At 48.8% G+C, this 22,645-nt stretch overlaps 1 protein-coding gene across 1 annotated transcript in view; it reads right to left on the bottom strand.

Annotated features, from left to right (window-relative positions):
• LOC129386042 (cytosolic endo-beta-N-acetylglucosaminidase-like) overlaps nt 1-22,645 on the bottom strand; it is a 476,321-nt gene that overhangs the window by 320,823 nt on the left and 132,853 nt on the right. Inside the window, exon 4 of the mRNA XM_055073273.1 lies at nt 1,653-1,970. Within this exon, the coding sequence (XP_054929248.1) occupies nt 1,653-1,970 (318 nt within the window). The remainder of the gene's footprint in view (nt 1-1,652; nt 1,971-22,645) is intronic.

Raw genomic sequence — 22,645 nt, 5'->3', positions numbered from 1 at the left:
AGAGAAAAGTGTATAACAGCTGTGTCTTACCAGTACTCACGTACGGGGCAGAAACCTGGAGGCTTACGAAAAGGGTTCTACTTAAATTGAGGACGACGCAACGAGCTATAGAAAGAAGAATGATAGGTGTAACGTTAAGGGATATGAAAAGAGCAGATTGGGTGAGGGAACAAACGCGCGTTAATGATATCTTAGTTGAAATCAAGAAAAAGAAATGGGCATGGGCAGGACATGTAATGAGGAGGGAAGATAACCGATGGTCATTAAGGGTTACGGACTGGATTCCGAGGGAAGGGAAGCGTAGCAGGGGGCGACAGAAAGTTAGGTGGGCAGATGAGATTAGGAAGTTTGGAGGGTCAACATGGCCACAATTAGTACATGACCGGGGTAGTTGGAGAAGTATGGGAGAGGCCTTTGCCCTGCAGTGGGCGTAATCAGGCTGATGATGATGATGATGATGATAACTTTCTACGGCACGTTTCTAAGGCAACACCGCATTCACTAGAGGCGATTTTGTCCCGCTTTGAAGGAACGAGCTCGCGGCTGAGTTGTACCGTCTCCGTCTCACACTCCGGAGACCCTGGTTCCATTCCCACCAGCCCATCTTGCAAGATGTTTTTTTTTTATTTATGAAGTGCCTTCTGGGATTTATCGCTCACTGCCAACGCCGCTGACGCCGACACCGACGCCGACGACACCAGCTTTTCTTCGACACTAGCTCCTTAACGCTATCGCGTTAAAAGTATCCGTGATCTTCTGCCGAAAGTCATTCCACGTCGTCAGGCTAGCTTCACGGTTCTCGTACCAAGTACGGCCACTGTCGTCAAGGGCGAAATAGACGTGGGAAAGCTTTTGCTGCTCAGTCCACTGGTTAATCTGTGCGACGCGTTCATACTTGTCAAGCCAGTCTTCAATGTCTTCGAAGACTGCACCGCGATAGCGATCGGGAACCAGTGGATTGAGAACGGTTACCTGTTGTGGACTGGGAAACCGGCTGCTTTGGGGTGTTTGCGGTGAGCTGGTTTCGACCATTACGATATGTGTAGTGCTGCCGGAGAGAGGTGGTTGAAGAGGGAAAAACTACAGGGCAATGCCTAGCAGTCGGCGACTAAAGCGATGCACGGGTGTCATAACTGGTGACAATGCCTCCGGGCTAGATGAACGACTACCATAAGAACTCTGGAGCATCAGGCGAACTCAGTACCTAGCGCCTCCACCAGTGTCGCGGTACAACGCGGACAGAAGACAGGGAGACGTTCAAGAAGAACAGGACAACATGTCCAAAAAACAAACGGTATGGAATGGCATGGTATGGTATTCCTTATGCGATGGCGCACACCCACTGTGGGGGATTGGCCAAGATTTGGGTGAAATTAGGCTATCTTTATTAAAAACTCCGTTCCGTTTATTAAAAACAAACGGAACGGAGGCACGTCTTCTTCGTCCTCTCCCCAATCTCTGCTACCCACTAGACGAAGTCCGTTATTGCCCCCATCGTCGTTGTCTTCTAAGTAGAATATACGCGTCAATATATCAGCATGGACTGTGGCAGCATATCCGCTCCTATAGATAATAGCCCACAAAAGTACGCTTGTATGTTTGCTTAAGACAGCTGGCAGCACGCGTGAGCCTCACAGCCGAAAGCGACCTACCGCGTACGTTTCAAATCCTCCGGGATAGTCGGTGCCTCGGGCGAACACATCGATGCCAACGTAGACGTCGCTTTTGCGGTAGTGTGCGTATCGCGCCGACTTCTCGAGCATTTCTTCAGTCCAGTCGTAGTTGAGAAAAATGCCGTCGCACAGATCGAAGAAGACGACGTTCTTGCTGTTGAGCCTGTTCTGATGGGCGAGCTTGCCGTCTCGCACCACGCTGTCGTACCAGATGACCAGTGAGCCCGGAACGGCACTATGCGTCTCTTCCTTTACCAAGCGGAGGAACTCCTTGAGCACCAGCACGCAGGACCTGTCCTAGAAGGCGTGTAGAGAAAGAGAACAGTAAGCAGGCGGTCAATCTTCAGTTCGGCTCTGTATTACAAAAATTAAAATTTGAGGTGTTACCTGCAAAAATAATAATCTGATTATGAAGCAGGCCGTAGTGGGGCGCTCCAGAGAAATTTTGACTATCTACCTGGTTATACACGTTGATCCAAACGAACGTTTTTGCATTTCGCCTCAATCGAAATGCGGCACGGCCGGGTGGAACGATTACCTGGTGTTCAGCCACGCAGCGCCATAGCCCGTTCATGTGTTTATTTATTTCGACTGCAACAGGTTCTCAAGTGGTACCGCCATCTTATCTGTATCGTATCAGTTGAACGAGCACAAGCTATCTTTGCGTGCTTTTCCTTGCCCTCTATTTCCACTACCCCCTTTCCCTTGCTCTGCTATAAAATGCCCAGCGCAATAAACACGAGTTCATTGTTGTCTTGACACGCATGCTGTTGGGTTCTTCGACCGGCACCCGGTCGATACATGGTGTCAGAAGTGGGATACTGAAGCCCTGTATCCCTGCAACAGAACACCAAGGACATGAAGTACGTCAAGCCACCGGAATGTCTGGGCCTCGTGACCAGCGAAGGAAGCACTTGGAAGCAGTTCAGGCAAAAGTTTGATTTCTTTCTGGCAGCCACGGAATGCTCTGAAATACCGATGTCAGAGGCAGCGAAGACAGCACTTTTCTTCGGCGTGGCTGGTGACGAGGCCCTCGAAGTTTACAATAATTTCACGTTCAGCGAAGGCGAGGACAAGCACGGCTATGCGACTGTCATAGATAAATTTGAGGAATACTACGTCGAGCAACAAAACATTATTCACGAGCGTTACGTCTTCCGCTCTCGACTCCAGAACGAAGCTGAACCTTTTGAACAGTTCCTTAGCGCGCTGAAGAGAAAACACAGTTCTGCAACTTCGGAACGATGATGGGCGAGATGGTGCGGAACCAAATTGTATTTGGTACTAATTCCCCGAAGCTCCGATAGAAGATGCTAATGGACAAGTTTCTTACCCTGGATAAAGCTTTTGCTCTATGCAAGGCGGCGGAAACGTCAGCACGCGAGAACGCGGCGGAAAACAGACGGGGAACTTGACGTGCTTGCAGCATCCTCTAGCCGAAGCGCTGCGCAAGGACCACGGCAGGTTTCCGCTGCAGCCGAACACATGCAGCACGACGCTGTCCAGCCTACGGGGAAATGTGCTACTTATGCAAGAGGCGTAACCATTTTGCCTCATGCTGCGAAACAAGGTCCGTGAGGTACAGCACGATTCGAAGACGCAGGACCAAAACAACGATTTCAATGTGTTGGACGTCGCCATCGGAAATATTAGCAGTGACCAGGACTGGATCATGACGGCAAATATTGAAGGCAAGGACATGAACTTCATAATCGACACAGGGTCTGAAGCAAACCTTCTACCTCTTTTTCGAAAATTGAAAGCCGGCTCGCTCAAGACAACTCACGCAGTTCTACGATCGTATAGCGGCGGCGTCATCAAATTGCGCGGCACATTTTCGAGGCACATTACGATTGGCGACCGTTAGATATACACTGACTTTTTCGTTGTTAAGAAAGACCACAGCGTCCTCCTGTGCCTAAAAGCCTCCGAGGAGCTCTTTAAGGGAACAGGCCATGTACAGCGCGAATACAGGATCACCCTTCGCGACGATGGTGTGCCCGTAGTCCAGCCAGCCAGACGAGTGCCTTTGGCGCTCCGAGAACCTCTCCGTGTGGAACTACAGCGAATGGAAGCGGAGGGCATCCTTCAAAAAGGTAGCAGCTCGACAGATTGGGTAAGCCAACTGGTCATCGTGCTTAAAGAAGACAAGTTGCGGGTATGCATGGACCCGAGAAAAATTTATGAATCCCTTAAGAGGGAGCATTATCAGATGCCCCGCTGAGAAGACATAGAAGCGGAGCTGGTAGGCGCGAAGATATTTTCTCGCCTAAACGCTAACGCCGGACTTCATCAGATCCCTCCGGATGAGCAGTCTTCCAAAATATGCACTCCCTTTGGCCGTTACCGGTTTCTTCGACTGCCTTTTGGCATTTCATTGGCAAGCAAAGTGTTTCAGAAGGCGCTCAATGAGATATTCGATGGCCTGCAGGGTGTGAGTGCATATGTGGATGATGTGCTCATTTGGGGCGCTACCAGAGAACACGATGATAGGCTGAGAAACGCACTACGAGCAGCAGCAAAAGCGGGGCTGACATTTAATGAGTCAAAATGCCTGTTCGGTGTTGAGGAAGTTTTATTTCTTGGTGACATTATTAGCAATAGGGGCATACGTCCTGACCCTGCTTTGGTCGAAGCTCTGCTGAAAATCCGGCGCCACAGAACAAGGTAGCGGTACAGAGGCTCTTAGGCGTTGTCAACTACTTTGGCAAATACGTGCCGTCGCTCTATCGGCGGACTTCCATTTTGCGTTCGTTGCTAAAGAACGATGTTGCGTTTGACTGGACGCCTAATCATGAGAACGAGTGGGAGGCTATATGCAAAGAGCTCAGTAAATCGCCACTTCTAGCAATTTCCGAGACCGGCACAGAAACAAAGATAACATCAGACGCTCCGTAGTACGGTGTCGGCTCGGCGCTGATGCAACGTCACGGAAGTAGCTAGAGGCGTTCTCCAAATGGGATGGAAGTGTTAACTTCACAAGCAAGGAATTTGCATTGGTTCCTGTATTGCGCCAATTTTAAGTGACCTTTATCTTGCTCGTGTAAACTGGATACTGGATGCCAGATTAGAAAACTCAAATGTAAAAAAGGTGTATAGGTACGTTGACGACTACCGTGTGCTTCTCGATCCAAGTCCTAGCGGGGAGGTTTGTCTTGATGTTACGCAAGTGCTAGATCTTTTCAACAAGTGTTTACAACCACTCACTGTTACGCATGAAACGGAGGAACCGCCTTAGGATGGTACTTTGCGATTCCTCGATATAAGAATGTTTTTGAGGGACACCAGCTGTGCTGGGCATATGACCCAAGGGCGAACAAGCCGCTACTGCAATTTTCATTGGGCTACTCTAAGTTTGTTAAGAGGGGCATCGCAAAATCAACCCTAATGAATGCGCTTCGCCGCTCATGTCCTCACAAGTGTTTGTCCAGTTTTCTGGCGCAAGTGGATTGCCTGAAACAGGCCGGTTTTCCGCAGCATATCATCACAGCTGTGCCCGAAGGCCTCCTTAAGACCGCAAAACGCGGGTGACAGGATGATCGGTTTAATTCACCGGAAATTGCGCGAGTGAAGCAGAAACGCGCAATAATACCGTACATCCACGATATATCGCACTGACTGAAGAAGATTGTCAATAACGCACATGTACGCGTCATCTTTTCAGCGCCAATCAAGCTGTCCAACTTGTGCAAGGCCAGCTACTGTGGTTCTGAGAAGCCCAGTTGCCGGACAAATCACAAGGAACGCTACGTTCTTTGTGAGAACAATATTGACACGTGTACTTACATTTAACGGGCGACCACGTTTCGCCGCCTAACAAATGTTATCGCACAGCGCGGGACGCGTCTGCTTGTATCCGAAGTTCCTGGAAAGTTATCGATGCTTCTATCCGCTGTCTGTTGTCGCCGAACCTTGTGTTATCTGATTTCATCGCGCGACTCGAATGTTGTAAAACTTTGTGGAAGGCATGCGGGTCCCAACGATTAGTCTGGAACCTTCGATGACTGCTGTATAAAAGCCGACGCACTTGACACGCTGATCAGATTTTCGACGATCGCCGACCGTGTTCGCCGCTATCGTTGTGCTATAAGTGTAGCCTGTTTTTGTGGGCACAGGTTCGCCCAATAAAAGTTAGTTTTGTCTTTCACAGTATTTGCTACTGTGTTCTTCAACGTAAACCACCACGTGACATCTGGTGGAGGTGCTTTTCGTTCATGTACCGGACGCCCCCGACAAGCCGTGATCCAAGCCCGGACCGCAAAGAGAACACCAACGTAGTCCCGGAGCATCGAGCAAGCCGCCGTCTTCAAGAGCTGCCCCCGGAGCACAGACTTCTACCTGAGAAGACCAAGAAGATTGTGAACAAGGCAACCCCAATGGCAGCCCCAGCGTCCCCCATCGTGCTGCAGCAGCCCAGGGAACCTCCGACGTTCCACGGATCAACATTCGAGGACCCGGAAACCTGGCTCGAGACGTATGAGAGGGTCGCTACGTTTAACAGTTGGGACAGCGACGACAAGCTGCGGCATGTCTATTTCGCACTGGAAGACGCCGCCAGGACCTGGTTCGAGAATCGAGAAGCCACCTTAACGACGTGGGACCTGTTCCGAAGCGGCTTCTTGCAAACGCTTACAAGCGTCGTGCGAAAAAAGCGAGCCCAAGCACTACTCGAAACCAGAGTGCAGCTGCCAAACGAGACGGTCACGATCTTCACGGAGGAGATGGCCCGTCTTTTCCGGCACGCCGACCCGGAAATGTCAGAGGAGAAAAAAGTCCGCTTCCTGATGCGGGGCGTCAAGCAAGAACTTTTCGCAGGACTTATTCGTAACCCGCCAAGACCGTAGCTGAGTTTTCTGCAGAGGCATCGATGATCGAGAAAATTCTGGAGATGCGCACCCGGCAATATAACCGCCAGGGGCTCACGCCGCAGTACGCCATCCAAGGACTGGATTCCGGCGACCTTCAGGAGAACATCAGGGCCATTGTGCGTGAAGAACTGCGCAAGGTCCTGCCTTCGTCGCAGCCCCAAGTGGCTTCGATCGCCGACATTGTGAAAGAAGAGGTGCACCGATCGCTAGGAGTTCCCGAGCTGCAACCACAATTACCGCAGCCCCAGCCAGAAGCGATGACATACGCCGCCGTCGCACGCCGTCAAGGTCCCCCTCCGCGACCACGCCAGGGCCCTGCAACGACGCAATTCCGTCGTCCGCCGCCGCCAGCACGCCCACCCGTCGCCCAGCGCACCTACGCGAGGAAGACGGACATTTGGCGAGCCCCCGACTACCGCCCGCTCTGCTATCACTGCGGAGAAGCCGGCCATGTGTATCGCCGATGCCCATACCGGGAGATGGAACTGCGAGGTTTCGCCGTCAACACTCCGCGCCCGCAGCAAAGTGAACGCCCTCGCGATATCGCCGACTACCTCGCCGCTACTCAGTGGAGCTCTCGACGACCGTCGCGTTCGCCATCACCAGGCCGCTACCTGTCGCCGCAGCGCCGACCATACACTGGCCCAGCCCGGGGCCGGTCAGCAAGCCCGTATCCGGAAAACTAAAAGCAGCAACCGATGGAGGTGCGGTTGCTGTTCGTCGAACTGACGAAGATCCTCCGCCGCCGACGAAGGCACTGAAGAAACTACCTCGACGACATAACGACACGCCGCCGTCCCGACGAAGTCTGGAAGCAAAGAATACGATGACGAAAGACGACCTGACGACGCGACGTTCCAGCTTCAGTTCAACACGACGCAGCCGTGATCCGACGCCGAGACCTAACTGCAACGCCAGAGAAAGAACCACCGACCTCGACGTGCTTCTCGACGGCCACGCAGTCACCGCTTTAGTGGACACAGGAGCCGATTACTCCGTCATGAGTGGACCCATCGCCGCGCAGTTGAAGAAAGTTAAAATTGCATGGGAAGGCCCTCAAATTCGAACCGCTGGAGGACACCTCATCACGACGACTGGAATCTGCACGGCAGGAATAACCACTCATGACCGACCTTGCCCTGCCACCTTCGTTATCCTCCAACAGTGTTCACGAGACGTCATTCTCGGCATGGACTTCCTGAACCATCACGGCGCAATCATAGACCTGAAGTCAAAATCGATAACGCTGTCGGAAGATCAAGCGATACCGCCGGAGAGCTTTCGCAGTCACCACGCCTTGAGTGTTCTCGATGATCAAGTGAGCATCCCGCCTCGCTCGAGCATTGTTGTTTCGGTCGGCACCGAAACACCCGCTGACGTAGAAGGCGTCATCGAAGGCGACCAAGGTATACTGCTAGACCGTGAAATTTGCGTCGCAAGAGGGATCGCTCGACTGCATGGAGGGAAAACTGAAGTGTTGCTGACAAACTTCAGCCAAGAGTTCAAGCACATCAACAAGGGCACGACGATCGCGTACATCGAGGAAATTCTGGAAACCAGTAATGCGTTTGTCCTCTCGGATTCCGCCGCATCTACCCGGACGACGATGGTTCCCGAACCAGACTACGACATTAATCCAAGTCTCCCCGTCATTAAGCAACAGCAGCTCAGAAGTCTGCTCCGACGATACAAAGGCTGCTTTTCGACGTCATCGAGGATTCGACAAGCACCAGTCGCCAAGCATCGCATAATCACCGAGGAGTGCGCTCGACCACTCCGCCAGAGCCCTTACCGAGTTTCGCCGCGAGAACGTGCAGCTATAAGAGAACAAGCCGACGAAATGCTGCGCAACGACATCATACAGCCGTCTAAGCCCGTGGGCATCCCCTGTTGTCCTGGTAAAGAAAAAGGACGGAACCCTACGTTTCTGCGTCGATTATCGTCGTCTGAACAAGATCACGAAGAAGGACGTATACCCCCTCCCACGAATAGACGACGCATTGGATCGGCTCGGCAACGCTAAATACTTCTCGTCGATGGACCTCAAGTCTGGCTATTGGCAAATAGAAGTCGACGAAAGAGATCGCGAAAAGACGGCCTTCATCACCCCAGACGGCCTCTACGAGTCCAAAGTTATGCCGTTCGGACTGTGCTTGGTGCCTGCAACGTTCCAGCGCGTCATGGACACGGTGTTAGCAGGATTGAAGTGGCAGACCTGTCTCGTTTATTTTGATGACATTGTCTTCTTCGCTGGAAATTTCGACGATCACCTCAGGCGGCTTGCGTCAGTACTAGAGGCCATCAAGTCGTCAGGGCTTACTCTGAAGCCGGGAAAATGCCGCTTCGCTTACGATGAGCTTCTGTTCCTAGGCCACGTAATCAGCAAATCTGGTGTCCGTCCAGACCCGCAAAAGACAGCTGCCATTTCACAGTTCCCGCAACCCATCAACAAGAAGACAGTGCGTAGATTCCTTGGCATGTGTGCCTACTACAGGTGCTTTGTCAAGAACTTTTCACGCATCGCCGAGCCTTTGACACGTCTAACTAAATGTGATTTTGACTTCAAGTGGGAAACGCCGCAGGCCGACGCATTTGAAGAATTCAAACGACGCATGCAGTCTCCGCCGGTACGTGCGCACTTTGACGAGTACGCCGATATAGAAATCCATACTGACGCCAGTAGCCTAGGCCTCGGTGCCGTTCTAGTCCAGAGAAGAAATCGAGTCGAACAGGTGATAGCTTACGCTAGCCGGTCGCTGTCAAAAGCGGAAGGCAAGTATTCTACGACCGAAAAGGAATGCCTCGCCATCGTTTGGGCGGCAGCTAAATTTCGCCCTTATCTTTATGGCAGGCCATTCAAAGTAGTCAGTGACCATCACGCGTTGTGTTGGCTAGCGAATATAAAGGATCCTTCAGGACGACTGGCGCGGTGGAGCCTCAGACTACAAGAATACGACATCACTGTAACCTACAAGTCGGGACGAAAACACTCCGTTGCCGATTGCCTATGACGCGCACCCATTGACCCGCCGCCGCAAGATGACGAGAATGACGACGCCTTGGAATTATAAGCGCGGAAGGCTTCGCTGAACAGCAACGGGCAGACCCGGAGCTAAACGGCCTCGTCGAATATTTGGAAGGGCACACCGACGTCGTTCCCCAGGGAATTTAAGCGCGGATTATCTTCACGCTTCAAAACAATCTACTCGTGAAGAAGAACTTCTCACGCGTCCGCGCCAATTACCTTCTTGCTGTCCCGTCAGGACTTCGTCCAGAAGTATTGCATGCCCTACATGACGATCCGACCGCTGGACACCTCGGATTTTCCCGGACACCATCGAGGATACAAGAAAAGTATCATTGGCCGCGCCTGATCGCCGACGTCGCCCGTTATGTCGGAACATGCCGAGACTGTCAGCGACGCAAGACACCACCGACAAGGCCAGCCGGATTACTACAGCCAATCGAGCCTCCTTGCCGACCGTTCCAGCAGATCGGGGTGGACCTGTTGGGACCCTTTCCGACGTCAACAACCGGAAATAAGTGGATCGTCGTGGCGACGGACTACCTCACCCGCTTCGCTGAAACAAAAGCACTGCCGAAAGGTAGCGCAGCCGAAGTGGCGAAATTCTTTGTCGAAAACATCCTGCTGCGACATGGCGCCCCAGAAGTCCTCATCACCGACAGAGGAACGGCCTTTACAGCGGAGCTCACCCAAGCCATTCTGAAATAGTCAGACAAGGCACAGGAGGACAACGGCCTACCACCCGCAGACGAATGGCCTTACGGAGCGGCTGAATAAGACCCTCGCCGACATGCTAGCGATGTACTACGTCGACGTCGAACACAAGACCTGGGATGCCGTCCTGCCGTACGTAACATTCGCTTACAACACGGCGGTGCAAGAAACAACACAGATCACGCCGTTCAAGCTGGTCTACTGCAGGAACCCGACGACGACGCTCGACGCCATGCTGCCGCACGTCACTGACGAGGAGAACCTTGACGTCGCTACCTACCTCCAACGCGCCGAAGAAACCCGACAGCTCGCCCGCCTGCGGATCAAGAAGCAGCAGAGGACCGACAGCCGACGCTACAACCTCCGACGACGCTTCGTCGAGTACCAGCCCGGCGACCGTGTTTGGGTGTGGACCCTGATACGCCGACGAGGACTCAGTGAAAAACTACTGCGACAATATTTCGGACCCTACAAGGTCATCCGACGTATTGGCGCACTGGACTATGAGGTCGTGCCAGACGGCATTTCGCATTCACAGCGACGCCGCGCACGATCTGAAGTGGTCCACGTGGTGCGTCTTAAACCCTTTTACGGACACTGACGAACTTCCTTATTTTGTTGTTTTCTTTGTTAGGAGTGCTTTTCTTTTATTACTTTCGTTTGTTTGCAGCATCGGGTCTATGCTTTTTAAGAGGGGGGTATTGACACGTGTACTTATATTTAACGGGCGACCACGTTTCGCCGCCTAACAAATGTTATCGCACAGCGCGGGACGCGTCTGCATGTATCCGAAGTTCCTGGAAAGTTATCGACGCTTCTATCCGCTGTCTGTTGTCGCCGAACCTTGTGTTATCTGATTTCATCGCGTGACTCGAATGTTGTAGAACTTTGTGGAAGGCATGCGGGTCCCAACGATTAGTCTGGAACCTTCGATGACTGCTGTATAAAAGCCGACGCACTTGACACACTGATCAGATTTTCGACGATCGCCGACCGTGTTCGCCGCTATCGTTGTGCTATAAGTGTAGCCTGTTTTTGTGGGCACAGGTTCGCCCAATAAAAGTTAGTTTTGTCTTTCACAGTATTTGCTACTGTGTTCTTCAACGTAAACCACCACGTGACAATATCGTGTATGAACTGCCCCTGTCGTGCGGCAAGAAAATACATCGGCCAAACAGGAAGGTGGGTAAATGATATGTTGAGTGAACAAGCAAATAATGTGTGAACTGGAGGAGTGGGGTATTTCGCTTTCACTGCAGAAAACGTGGGTGCAGTCCCATTTATAAACCGTGCACTGTGATAGGAAGAAGCCCTATGCAAACAACACGTGAGATGAACTAGGGTGGTTGCTTGGGCTAGCTGGTAATTCATGATCAAAAAATAACGTACAGCGCGAAGGACAAGGACAACAATAGACGACATACACAGCGCTGACTTCCAACAATATTTTATTGCGTTGCCACATCGTGTGTATATATGCAAGAAGAGGCATGCGCAGAAAATGTACGACAGTCACATGGGTTGTTCTAGCAGCAAGTCATTGAACTAAGAGCATGGTCACCTGAAAAAATAAAATAAACAATTAAGCATTACGATTTCTATCTGTTTAGATACGCGACTTCACCAGGGGGTCAGCGCGATTGAGGGCGCACTAACGCAAATATTACCAAGTTTTCTGATGAAATCAGCTTCCACAGTTTCCCGGATGAGCTGTGTCTCGCTAAAACTTCACTATCTTCAAAGAATGGCACGCAGCCGCAGTCCCGGCAATGGATGCCCAAGTGGCCTTGTCCAGTGCTGCGGACGTTGTTACAATGCTCTCTTAGTCGATCGTTTAAGCACCTGCCTGTTTGTCCTACATATTTACTGCCGCAAGACAGGGGAATTTGGTAGACTACATTCGTTGTGCACGTCACAAACCGTTTTCTGTGCACAACAGAACAACAACTCTGATGTGAGTTAGGCGCGTTTACACGCTTACAGAGCCTTGCCAATTTTTTCGGTGCTGAGAAAACGACTGTGATTCCTGCACGCTGCCCAATTTTCTTTAGCCTATGATACATCATGCACATATGGCAGCACTGCAAACCTGCGTCTTTCAGCCCGCTGGTTCTTTGACTGAGCGGGATCATCACGTTTTGTGCGCCTCAGAAGCAGTTCCGCTATGGCTGTAATTAAGGCCAAAGGGTAACCAGCCCAAGAAAGGCGATCAACCTGAGCAGCAAGACTATGTTGCATCTGGTGTGGGCACGATTTATTGAGGCTGTTAACAAGACACAAGTTTATAATACCTCGTCTAACGAGTTTTGAGTGTGCGGAGTTAAAGGGCAAAAGTGGCTTCTTACTTCTCGGTTAGAAGCACCAGCACACATGTTTGTTAGCAAGGCCCAGCCTTACATCTAGAAAGCGCAAGGAATCATCCATGGGGCCCTCATGCGTAAGTTCTAGAGGCTCCAGCTCTTTCTTAAAGATCTCCAAGACTTCAGAAACAGCAGGCTCAAAAGCGGGATTAGTGCAATCAATAAATATCAGGTAGTCGTCGACAAACCTGCACACCTTGACAACAGGGGACGCGGCTAAGTGACCATGAATATTGCGATCATGATGAGCTAGATAAATATCACTTAGTACGGGCGCCAGACATGATCCTATACAAACATCATTCCTTTGTATGTAATTTTGTTCATTCCATGAGATGTAAGTTGATTTCAAGTAGAAGGTGAGCAATTCAAGAAAGCCGCTAACAGAAACACCTGCAGCATTCTGAAAGCCAACTGATCCAAAGTCATCAATGCATTCTTCAACAACCAGAAGCAACTTGTCGTGCGGAAGTGAATAGTACAGATCTTTAACGTCGATCGAGAACATCTTGAGTCCCTTTTCATTCTCTATTAAAAAACTAATAACTTCACCAGAATGTCTAACGAGAAAAGGATCGTCAATGATTAGAAGGTTTAGTTTATCTTGCAAAAACAAGCCAACAGCTTTCTGCCAAGTGGCTGCTTCAGTTACGACAACCCGCAGAGGGCAGTCAGTCTTATGCGTCTTCGCTGAGAAGAAAACGTCTAGGCTTAGCTTTTTAGTTTTTTCTATCACTTTTGCTAGCTTGTCAAGGCTAAGGGATTTGCATAGTTTTTTTGCTTTCAATTTCACGTTTGCAAGGGACACACTGTCATCACGTTTAAAAACTGAATCAATGGCAACGGTGGCCTTCGCATTGAAGTCACCCAACGGCAGGACAGCAAAACCACCTTCTTTGTCAGAGGGTAAAAGTGATAACGAGTTCGCTTTCAGAAACGATGTAACATATCCGATCGGGAGAACCTTTGTGGAAGGTTTGCAACGCGTTAAAACATCAACACCTTCCGCAACACACCTTTCAGATTCGGTGTCCGGGGCACGTCCAGCAACTTGCCTAACAAGGGTGAGAAGTTCGTGTGGCGATTTTCGAGGTTCCACGGCAAACTTTGGCCCAAGGGCTAACACATGCTGCACCTTTTCTGGAAGCGTCACATCTCCAATACGGTGCACATTGTTCCTCGGCAGGGGTTTCTTCTTTGGAGTAATGGCACGCGAGATTATTGAATCCGCGAAGATCTCTAGTTTGGGGAACGCTTGTGTTAGCGCGCCTTCAATCGATCTTTAAAAAAAAGGAATTCGATGTTTTAAACGTGGCACAGTGGGGGTGGCCCGATGGAGATGACATTTTAATCTTGCAATTAAAAAAAAAAATTTGTCTATGCATGGTCGTTTTTTCATCTTCGATATCATACCTTTCCATTACACGTCTCGTTGTTGTCTCATTTTATTAGAAACCAGTACATATGCATTTTATTAGAAACCAGTACATATGCGCATGCGTACGCTGTTATAATATATATATATATAATGTGTGTGTGTGTGTGTGTGTGTGTGTGTGTGTGTGTGTACCGCTTCGTAGAATAAAACAATTGTTGGCAGTTAGCGCTGTGTCTTGCCTCTGTCTCTCGTCCCTTTTCGTGCGCTAAAAATCTCAGCTGGAGGCCTGTGACTTACGCTTGAAGAGCTCTGAGCGAATCGGAGCAGCGCTATTCGCAAATCGAAAAGGAATCTCGGGCGTTGATTTTCGGATGTGAAAAGTTTTATCACTTTGCATACGGCCACCCGTTCCTTCTTCAGAGCGACCATCGCTCATTAATTGACATTCAAAAAAAGCCATTGCTGATATGCCGCCAAGAGTACAACGTTTCTTTCTGCGGTTGTTAAAATACAATTGCTCCTTGTCTTTTGTTCCCGGAAAGCAGATGGTGGTGGCAGACATCCTTTCCCGGGCACCCGCTCCTCAAGATGACACAGCTTCTCCCACAGGTGAAGTCGAAGTTCACGGAGTCACCGTAGTATCGGCACTCGTAAGTGAAAGAACCAGGTACTACAAAAGCTTGCGCAGGGGTGTGCTGTGAAAGGTGCGCTAAAGCCTGTTGCTTCTGAGCTCTCTGTAGTAAAAGGAATCCTTTTGAAAGTAACGAAGGTGGCAGTGCCAAGTAACATGCGCTTGGACATATTAAAGCGCATTCATGCAGGGCATCTCGGCATTGGAAAATGCAAAGCCCGAGCAAGACAGTTGGTATACTGGCCAAACCTAAATGCTGACATTGAAATGCTAATCCACAAATGACCAGTATGCCAGACTTATTTGTATAAGCACCAGTAAGAGCCACTCATCTTGCGCCCAACACCCTCACAAGCCTGGTACCGTGTTGGTGTTGAGTTACTTCAGTACGGCGGCCAACATTACCTGTGTGCCTATGACTCAATGTCGAGCTTCCCTGACGTGGAACTATTGCCTAATACCGCAGCCAGTTCTGCGATACAAAAATTGGGGGCCATATTTTCCCGTTATGGTATACCGAGCGAAGTTTGCAAAGACAATGGCCCACAGTTTTGCGCTATAAATTTGCGCTATTTGCTCAGCAGTACGATTTCAAACATGTCATATCCAGCCCAGAGTACCCTCAGTCAAACGGTCTTGCCGAGAAAGGTGTACAGATAATAAAGCGCATTCTAAAAAAGACAAAAGATGCGAATGAAAACTTTTGGCTTGGCGTCCTGAATTACAGAACAAGTCCACTGGAGGATGGCCGGTCACCAAGGGAGCTGCTGCAGGGAAGACGTCTGCGCACGCCCACACCAGACTTCGAACCCCTTGCTGCCACGCGAGTCAGAAGCGCAACAGACGCGTACTTCCAGGCCTCAAGAGCCACGACGTCGTACGCATATAGGGGACGGCATGGGCACGAAAAGCCAAGGTGCTTCGATCAATCGGACCATGTTTCTTCTACGTGGAAAAACCGTAATACCTTACGCCGTAATCGGCAGCACCTCCTAGCAACGAGCGAACCTTTTGAGGACACTACAGACGAAAAGTATTACGATTATTACGAGTATTACGAAGACCAAGTTCCGGCGTCTCTAGAATCTCGCACATCTGACTCGTCAAGTGCGCCAGTGGCAAGTTGTACACAGCCACCTTCGCAACAAATTAGTTGTACACAGCCACCTCGCAACAGGTTAGTTGTACACAGCCACCTTCGCAACAAGTTAGTTGTACACAGCCACCTTCACAACAAGTTCTGCCACAACGAAGGTTGCTGCCTCACACCCGTCCTCCTGAACGTCTGGGATACGATCAAAACTTCCAGCAGACAAACCAACGGCGTTCAAGGGGAAGATGTATCGCATCAATTCAACGAGCACAGGCTATCTTTGCGTGCTGGAACTACACATGCCTTTCCTTGCCCTCTATTTCTACTACCCCCTTTCCCTCGCTTTGGTATAAAATGCCCAGCGCAATGAACACTAGCTCACTGTTGTCTTGACATGCATGCTGTTGGGTTCTTCAACCGGAACCCGATCGATACATTATCTACGAGGAATTGCCAATTTCCCATAGCAATCTACAGAACGTCTCCTTTCGCTATACAATATTGCCTGTTGTCGCTTATAGAATTCGTGCGCATCTGTCGTCACTTTTATTATGACAGTAATATTCATCATCATTAGCCTATTTTTGTCTGCTGCAGGACGAAGGCTGGCGATCTCCGATTCCTCCTGCTTTGTGGTAGCTGAATCCAACTTGCAGCGCCTAATTTCATCCCTGCACCTGCCGTCCTTGACTGAGATTCCCTTCATTTGGCACCCGTGCCCTAACTCTAATGGTCCACTGGTTGTCTGCCTTATGTTTTACATGGACTGTCCAGATCTATTTCTTAATTTCAACTAGAATATCGGTTATCGCCATTTGCTCTCTGATCCCCACCGCTGTCCTGATTTCTCTTAACGTTACGGCTAACATTTTTCTTTACCTCGCTCTTTGTGCTGTCCATAACTTGTTCTAGAACTTCTTCGCTGACTTACAAGTTTCTGCCAAACATCTTATCCCCAGTAAAATGCAGTTATTGTGCACTTTTCTTTTCAGCGACAATTGTAAGCGTCCAGTCAGGATTTGGTTACGCATGCCATATGGACTCCAACACATTTTTATTTTTCTTTAAGTACTTCCATGATCAGGGTCCCCTTTGTATCATTTACCCAGACAAGCGTATTCCGGCAACTACTCTAGAGGCGGACTGGTGGTCATGAATTAACATTCCTTTGCAAGACTATCAAACATTAGCTTTGTCTTCTGTATGCTAATTTTCAACCCTGGTCTGAGACTTTCTCGGTCAAAGTCCTCAATCATTTGTTGCATTTCATCCCTTGTGTTGCTGAACAGGACGATTTTATGTGCAAATAAAAAGCTGGCGAGATAGTCGCCGTTGATCCTCACTCCTAAGCCTTCCCAATCTAATAGCCTGAATAACTCTTCTATGCATGCAGTGAATAGCAATGGAGATATTCTGTAGCCTTGCTTGAACCTTTTCTTTATTAGTAATTTTCTACTTGTGGAGAAAGAAAGTAGCTATGGAATCTGTAGACTTCACGCATGCCTCCTGTACGCATCGATTATCTAACGCCTCCATGGCTGGTGATATTTCTACTGAATCAAATGCCATTTCCTACTCTATGAAAGCAATTTAGAGAGGTTTATCGTACTGCGCAGATTTCTTATCTGATTGATGACATGGACGACATCCATAGTAGAATATCCCTTTTATAAGCAAGCCTTTCTCCTTACTTCATTAAGTAAAGTGTTGCAATACTTCAATTGGCAATTATCTTAGTGTGTATTTTATACAACGCTGAAACCAAGCTAATTTGCCTATCATTTTTCAATTCTCTAACGTTTCCCTTCCTATGTATTAGTACAACGTTGGCATTCTTCTAGCCCTGTGGTGCAGTGTAAGTCGTGAGGCTTCCGCATAAGGATCGCAAGCGTTTCAAGCATAACACTTCCTCCATCTTCGGTTAAATCGACTGTTATTTCATTTTCATTTGCCGCTTTTTCCCGGGACCTGCCTTGCAAGGCCCTTCTGACTTCATCGCTGGTTATAGAAGGAGCCTCTACCTCATTTTCGTCATACATATGTGATCCATGACTGCACTGAAAGCCGCCGTTAGTTTTCCTTTCTTTCGGAATCGCGGTGGGTGGGAGGGGGGGGGGGGCACGTGAGCCACACAACGCGATTCGGACAGTATAAACGCATCCGTATTACATGAACACAATAACAATATTAGAAAACCATAGCGCAACAGCAGTGCAAATAGTAATCCTACAAACGTAACTCAAACAAATAGTTAAAAAAAAACTACTGATGCAAACGTAAAGTTAGATATCTAATCGATGCGCAGTGCTATCACTTATGGTATGATGGTATGTCTAAAGTGACAGTAATACAAGAGTAATGGAGATAATATTAGCACTAGTATAACGCAAGATAGCCAATACAAGCGTAAGATAGATATCTAATTCAGGTGCAAAGAGATTAGTTTTTACTGTTTAAAGTGGCACTGATCCATGATACTAACAATAATATGAGGCAGCTGATACCATTCTCTACAAGTTTTATGATGAAATGAGTTCGAACAGGTAGTAACTTTACTATGAGGAAAAAAACTTTATGTGTATGATAGAGCGGACATGACATGAATGCAGAAATAAGTGGAGGGCGACGAATTTCATTTTGGTAGTATATATATGGCACAAACTGAGACATGTTATCTTGCGGCGGTTAATAAGAAATGGAAGATTAAGGAAGGATTTCTTGAACATTACATTCGCTGTACGATTATAGTTACGATGAATGAATTAAGCAAAACAATATGGAACGGCTTCAATTTCCTTGACAAGATTTGTTTCACGGATTTGTTGCGCCAAAACAGTTGTTTATCAGAACACAAAATCCACTTCTTACATATCATCACGACTTGACGATTCCTAAAACAGTGCTCGTTGTTCTAACCTTACGTTTTTCGAGCGTAGTTCCTGCGGCGATCGTCCGCATCGTCCCTCGGCGTCCCGTAACCGAGTGAATGAGCACAGCGAAGGCTGAAAGAGCGAACGCAGTGCGCGAATGGCCATAACGAAGAAGGCGCAAGGAGAAAAGCGGAAGGCGAAAGCGTGAGAAGAAAAGCGTAGTGCCGCGCAAGACGGGCTCTGCGGACTCGGGGTGCATGCAAACAAATGCGAGTTTTTCAAGCAGAAGCTGGAGTTCTCAGGTCATCGCATCGACAAAAATGGCGTCTATCCGGCCGAAACCAAAATAGAGGCAATCCACGAAGCCGTGGACCAACCAACAAGAAAAAGCTACAGGCATTTTTAGGCATGATAAACTTCTAAAACTGGTTCTTGAGGGGTAGGTCTGAAGCAGCCGAAAAGTTTTATCGTTTGCTTGATAAAAATGCCGACTGGAAGTGGGAGGAGGAGCATCAAATGGCGCTCGAAGGCGTAAAAAAAGTCGTTAATGTCAGAGTTCTTGCTGGTATATGTTAACGAAACTGATCCCTTGTTATTATCGTGTGTCACATCCCCGGTAGGTGTAGGCGCAGTATTAGCTCACTGTGACAACTCGGGAAATGAGCAGAATTGACCGGCAAGCGCTAACGGTTGTGTTTGGTGTTCGTCATTTTCACCAATACTTAGCCGGGCGAAGATTTGTCATTTTCGGAGGCCATAAACCAAGCCTATGAATATTCTGGAGCGAAAAACAAATTCGCGATGTTCTGTCACCTCGCATGCTGCGTTGCAGTTTAATGCTGTCGGCATATGAGTACCAAGTCCAGTATCGCAAAACGCAGGACCGCGCTAAGGACCCATCCCCACGTGGAATAGAATTCTTGCCACCAAAGAACCTTTCGCGACGCGCGTTTTTAGGCACGCCGCGTAGCGCGCTTATTTCCGCAAGTGAGGACGTACGTTAACGCGGGTTGTCTGAGCAGGTTGCCGGCTCCGGGATTTCAACAAGACGAAGAGGTTCCAGGTGATGTCTTACTCTTGGAAGCCGCAGAGTGCCCACCAGTCACCGCCGGCGATATAGCATCATGCACGTCGCAAGATTTGCAACTTTCAAAGGTGATGAAATAGTTCAAACGGACGTTTGGGCGAGTTGGTAAGCCATATTTGAAACAGTACAGCGCGGTTTTGACGCGGACAAGCAGGGAGAAACGACGAGTACGAGCGCTGACTTGCAACTGAAATTTATTGCTTGGAACAAAGAATATATAAGAGCTCCAACCAACAGTAGAAACCAAAAAACATACATATACTCACAGTCAATCATACATGCCGCACTGAACAAAGGAGATAACTGTAATCATCGTATCCCCCCCCCCCCCGCTAAAAATGCCAGTTCTTTGGACGTAATCGATAAGGAGGGGGCTACTGACGCATGCGTCCTTTGACCAGGTGATGTGCGCTGCTTCGATGATTTCACGCGTTAGTTGGTTGCTATGTTTACTTAAAACTTGTGTTCGAGCGAAGTCCGGGTGGCAAGCCTTTGCTGTCGCAGTCTCTACAGTGGATGCCAAGATGCCCTTTTACAGTATTGTGCACATTGTTGTTGTGCTCCTTGAGGCGTTCATTAAGGCATCTCCCCGTTTGACCGTCATAAAGCCTGCCACATGACAGCGGAATGGCGTAGACAACTCCCTGTTTACAAGAGACGAATTGATTGTCATGTTTGATGTTGCACTCTCTTGGAACGAAATCATTATTAACCATTCTACACATCTTCCCAAGCATATCCGGTGCCGAGAAAACTACTTTGACAGATGCTCTACTAGCCAGCTTTCTTTATTCTATGGGAGACATGATGAATATAAGGCACTACAGTAGTTTTTACTTTTTCCTTTCCTGTCATCTCCCTGCCTGTCCCCGTCAAAACCGCGCTGTTCTGTTTCAAGAATGATGAAATGGATCGTTGACGGCTGGCCGAAAGAGCGGGTTCCCCAAGAATATGGTGGATACGAGGTAAGAACGAATCAGGTGTCTGTGCACAGAGATTGCGTGGTCTGCGGAAACCGCGTGGTAGTTCCGTCGGCGTTGCAAAAGCGTGTGCTCGTGCTGTTGCACGTAAATCATCCGGAAGTATTGGCCATGAAAGCTATCGCGAGATCCTGCGTTTGGTAGCCTCGGATGGACGCTCAGATTGAAAAATTTGTCCGGCATGGCACAGCGTGTCAACAAAATAGGCAAAGTGAACCCCGAGTGCCTATCCACTTTTGGACAAAACCGGAGTGGCCGCGGAGCAGTCCACCTCGACATTGCGGTGCCCATGTACAGCGCCATGTTTTTGGTGGTCGTTGACGCCTTCTCAAACTGGGCGGAGGTGGACATAATTACGTCAGCGCGCTCGTCTCTTGTGATCGAACGACTATATGCATGTTCGCAACGGAGAGGCTGCCGGACTTAATTGTGTCCTAAAATGGTGAAGCATTTGCGGGCTAATAAATGCAGTCGGTCCTCAAGCTAAATGGCTTTAGATACATGTATACTTCTCCTTTCCACCCCTCGAGTAATGGAAGAGCAGGACGCATGGTGCGCGAGTTGAAATGTGCACTTAAGAAGCATAGCAATGGAACACTAGCGTGTACAAACTCTCGGGATTTGTTCAAACAACATTCCACACTGTTACGATTGGCCTGCGGGGGCTGGCGATCTTCGGAGAAGCGACCTCCGAACCATTCCCAGCCAGCTGCGACGACTCGCTTTGTAAGGACAACAATGCGCCTCTTCAACAGCCCCACGGCGCCGGCATGTCTAGCCGTGCACGTTCGGCGGAACGAGTCTCCTTAGTCGATTCGTTATACCCCTCACGGTTTTCTTGGAGCGGGGGAACTCCTGGAAAGGAATGTTTTGCGGTGCGATCTCACGGGCCTCAGAAGTCGTCACCGTCAATTGACACGTGGCGGCTGCTGACTGCGGGGTCAGCTCTGGGATAAAGAGGTGCCTGCTCGGGTCAAGACCCCTGTTTACAAGAACCCTCTCACCTCGGTGTGTTTAGTGGTACCAAATTGCAAAAGTTAGTGTGTGAACCCTCCCCCTCAAAAGCAGGTCGACTACGATGACTCTCTCATTGGACAAAGGTTGAACGGCAGTTTTACCGCACCTAGGGATCTAGGGAGCACAGGGTGTTTAAGCTGCTTTTGGTGGCTGCTCGGTGTACATTCTCTTTCAGTCATGCTAGACTGATAAAATGTAACATTCTCCACCCTTCAAGTAGATACTGTAAATAAATCCCATATTCCACGTTCTCGATGAGAAAAAGTCCCTTCCTTCAACGTCCTTAGCGTGAATGGCATGGGCCAGCTACCATCCCTTATGAAAATGGTTATGTCCTTTATGTTTACTCTGTTTCCTTGAGGTCACATGAGGAAACGTCCTTTATGTTTCCTCCATGTTGAAATTTGGCCACTGCTTTTATGTTTCCTTCATGTGTCCTCCCTTTATGTATCCCTTATGTTACCGTACTTTGTTTCCTCAATTTTGAAATTTGGCCACTGCTTTTATGTTTCCTTTATGTGTCTTTCCTTTGTGTATCCTTTATGTTACCGTCCTTTATGTTTCCTTCATGTTGAAATTTGGCCACTGCTTTTATGTTTCCTTCGTGTGTTCCACCTTTATGCATCCTTTATGTGGCCCCAGTCATTAAATCCTGTATTTTATGTAGACATGCATAGATGAAGATTGCAAGGTTACTGTTCCCTACGAGATGCAGCATACAGATTAGAACACTGCTATGGCACAGAAATTCATGCTAACTTGTTCTAAAATTATAAACTAATTAGACTTCATAGAATATTTCAGTATAACACTTGGAATACCATTGTACGTTCCTCACCGCAGTGCTACTGCTGTTCTAGTTACGTCTTTGTTACTAATATAAAATGTAATGTTTGGATGGAAAGATCACGCTGTATTGGTGTTTGTACTTTTAAAAGAAAGTTTTCAC

This window comes from Dermacentor andersoni, chromosome 7 (assembly GCF_023375885.2).
Source record: "Dermacentor andersoni chromosome 7, qqDerAnde1_hic_scaffold, whole genome shotgun sequence".
In the NCBI taxonomy this organism is placed as follows: Eukaryota; Metazoa; Arthropoda; class Arachnida; order Ixodida; family Ixodidae; genus Dermacentor; species Dermacentor andersoni.
Note: the sequence above shows the minus strand (reverse complement) of the source record. Positions and strands in the feature narration are given on the sequence as shown.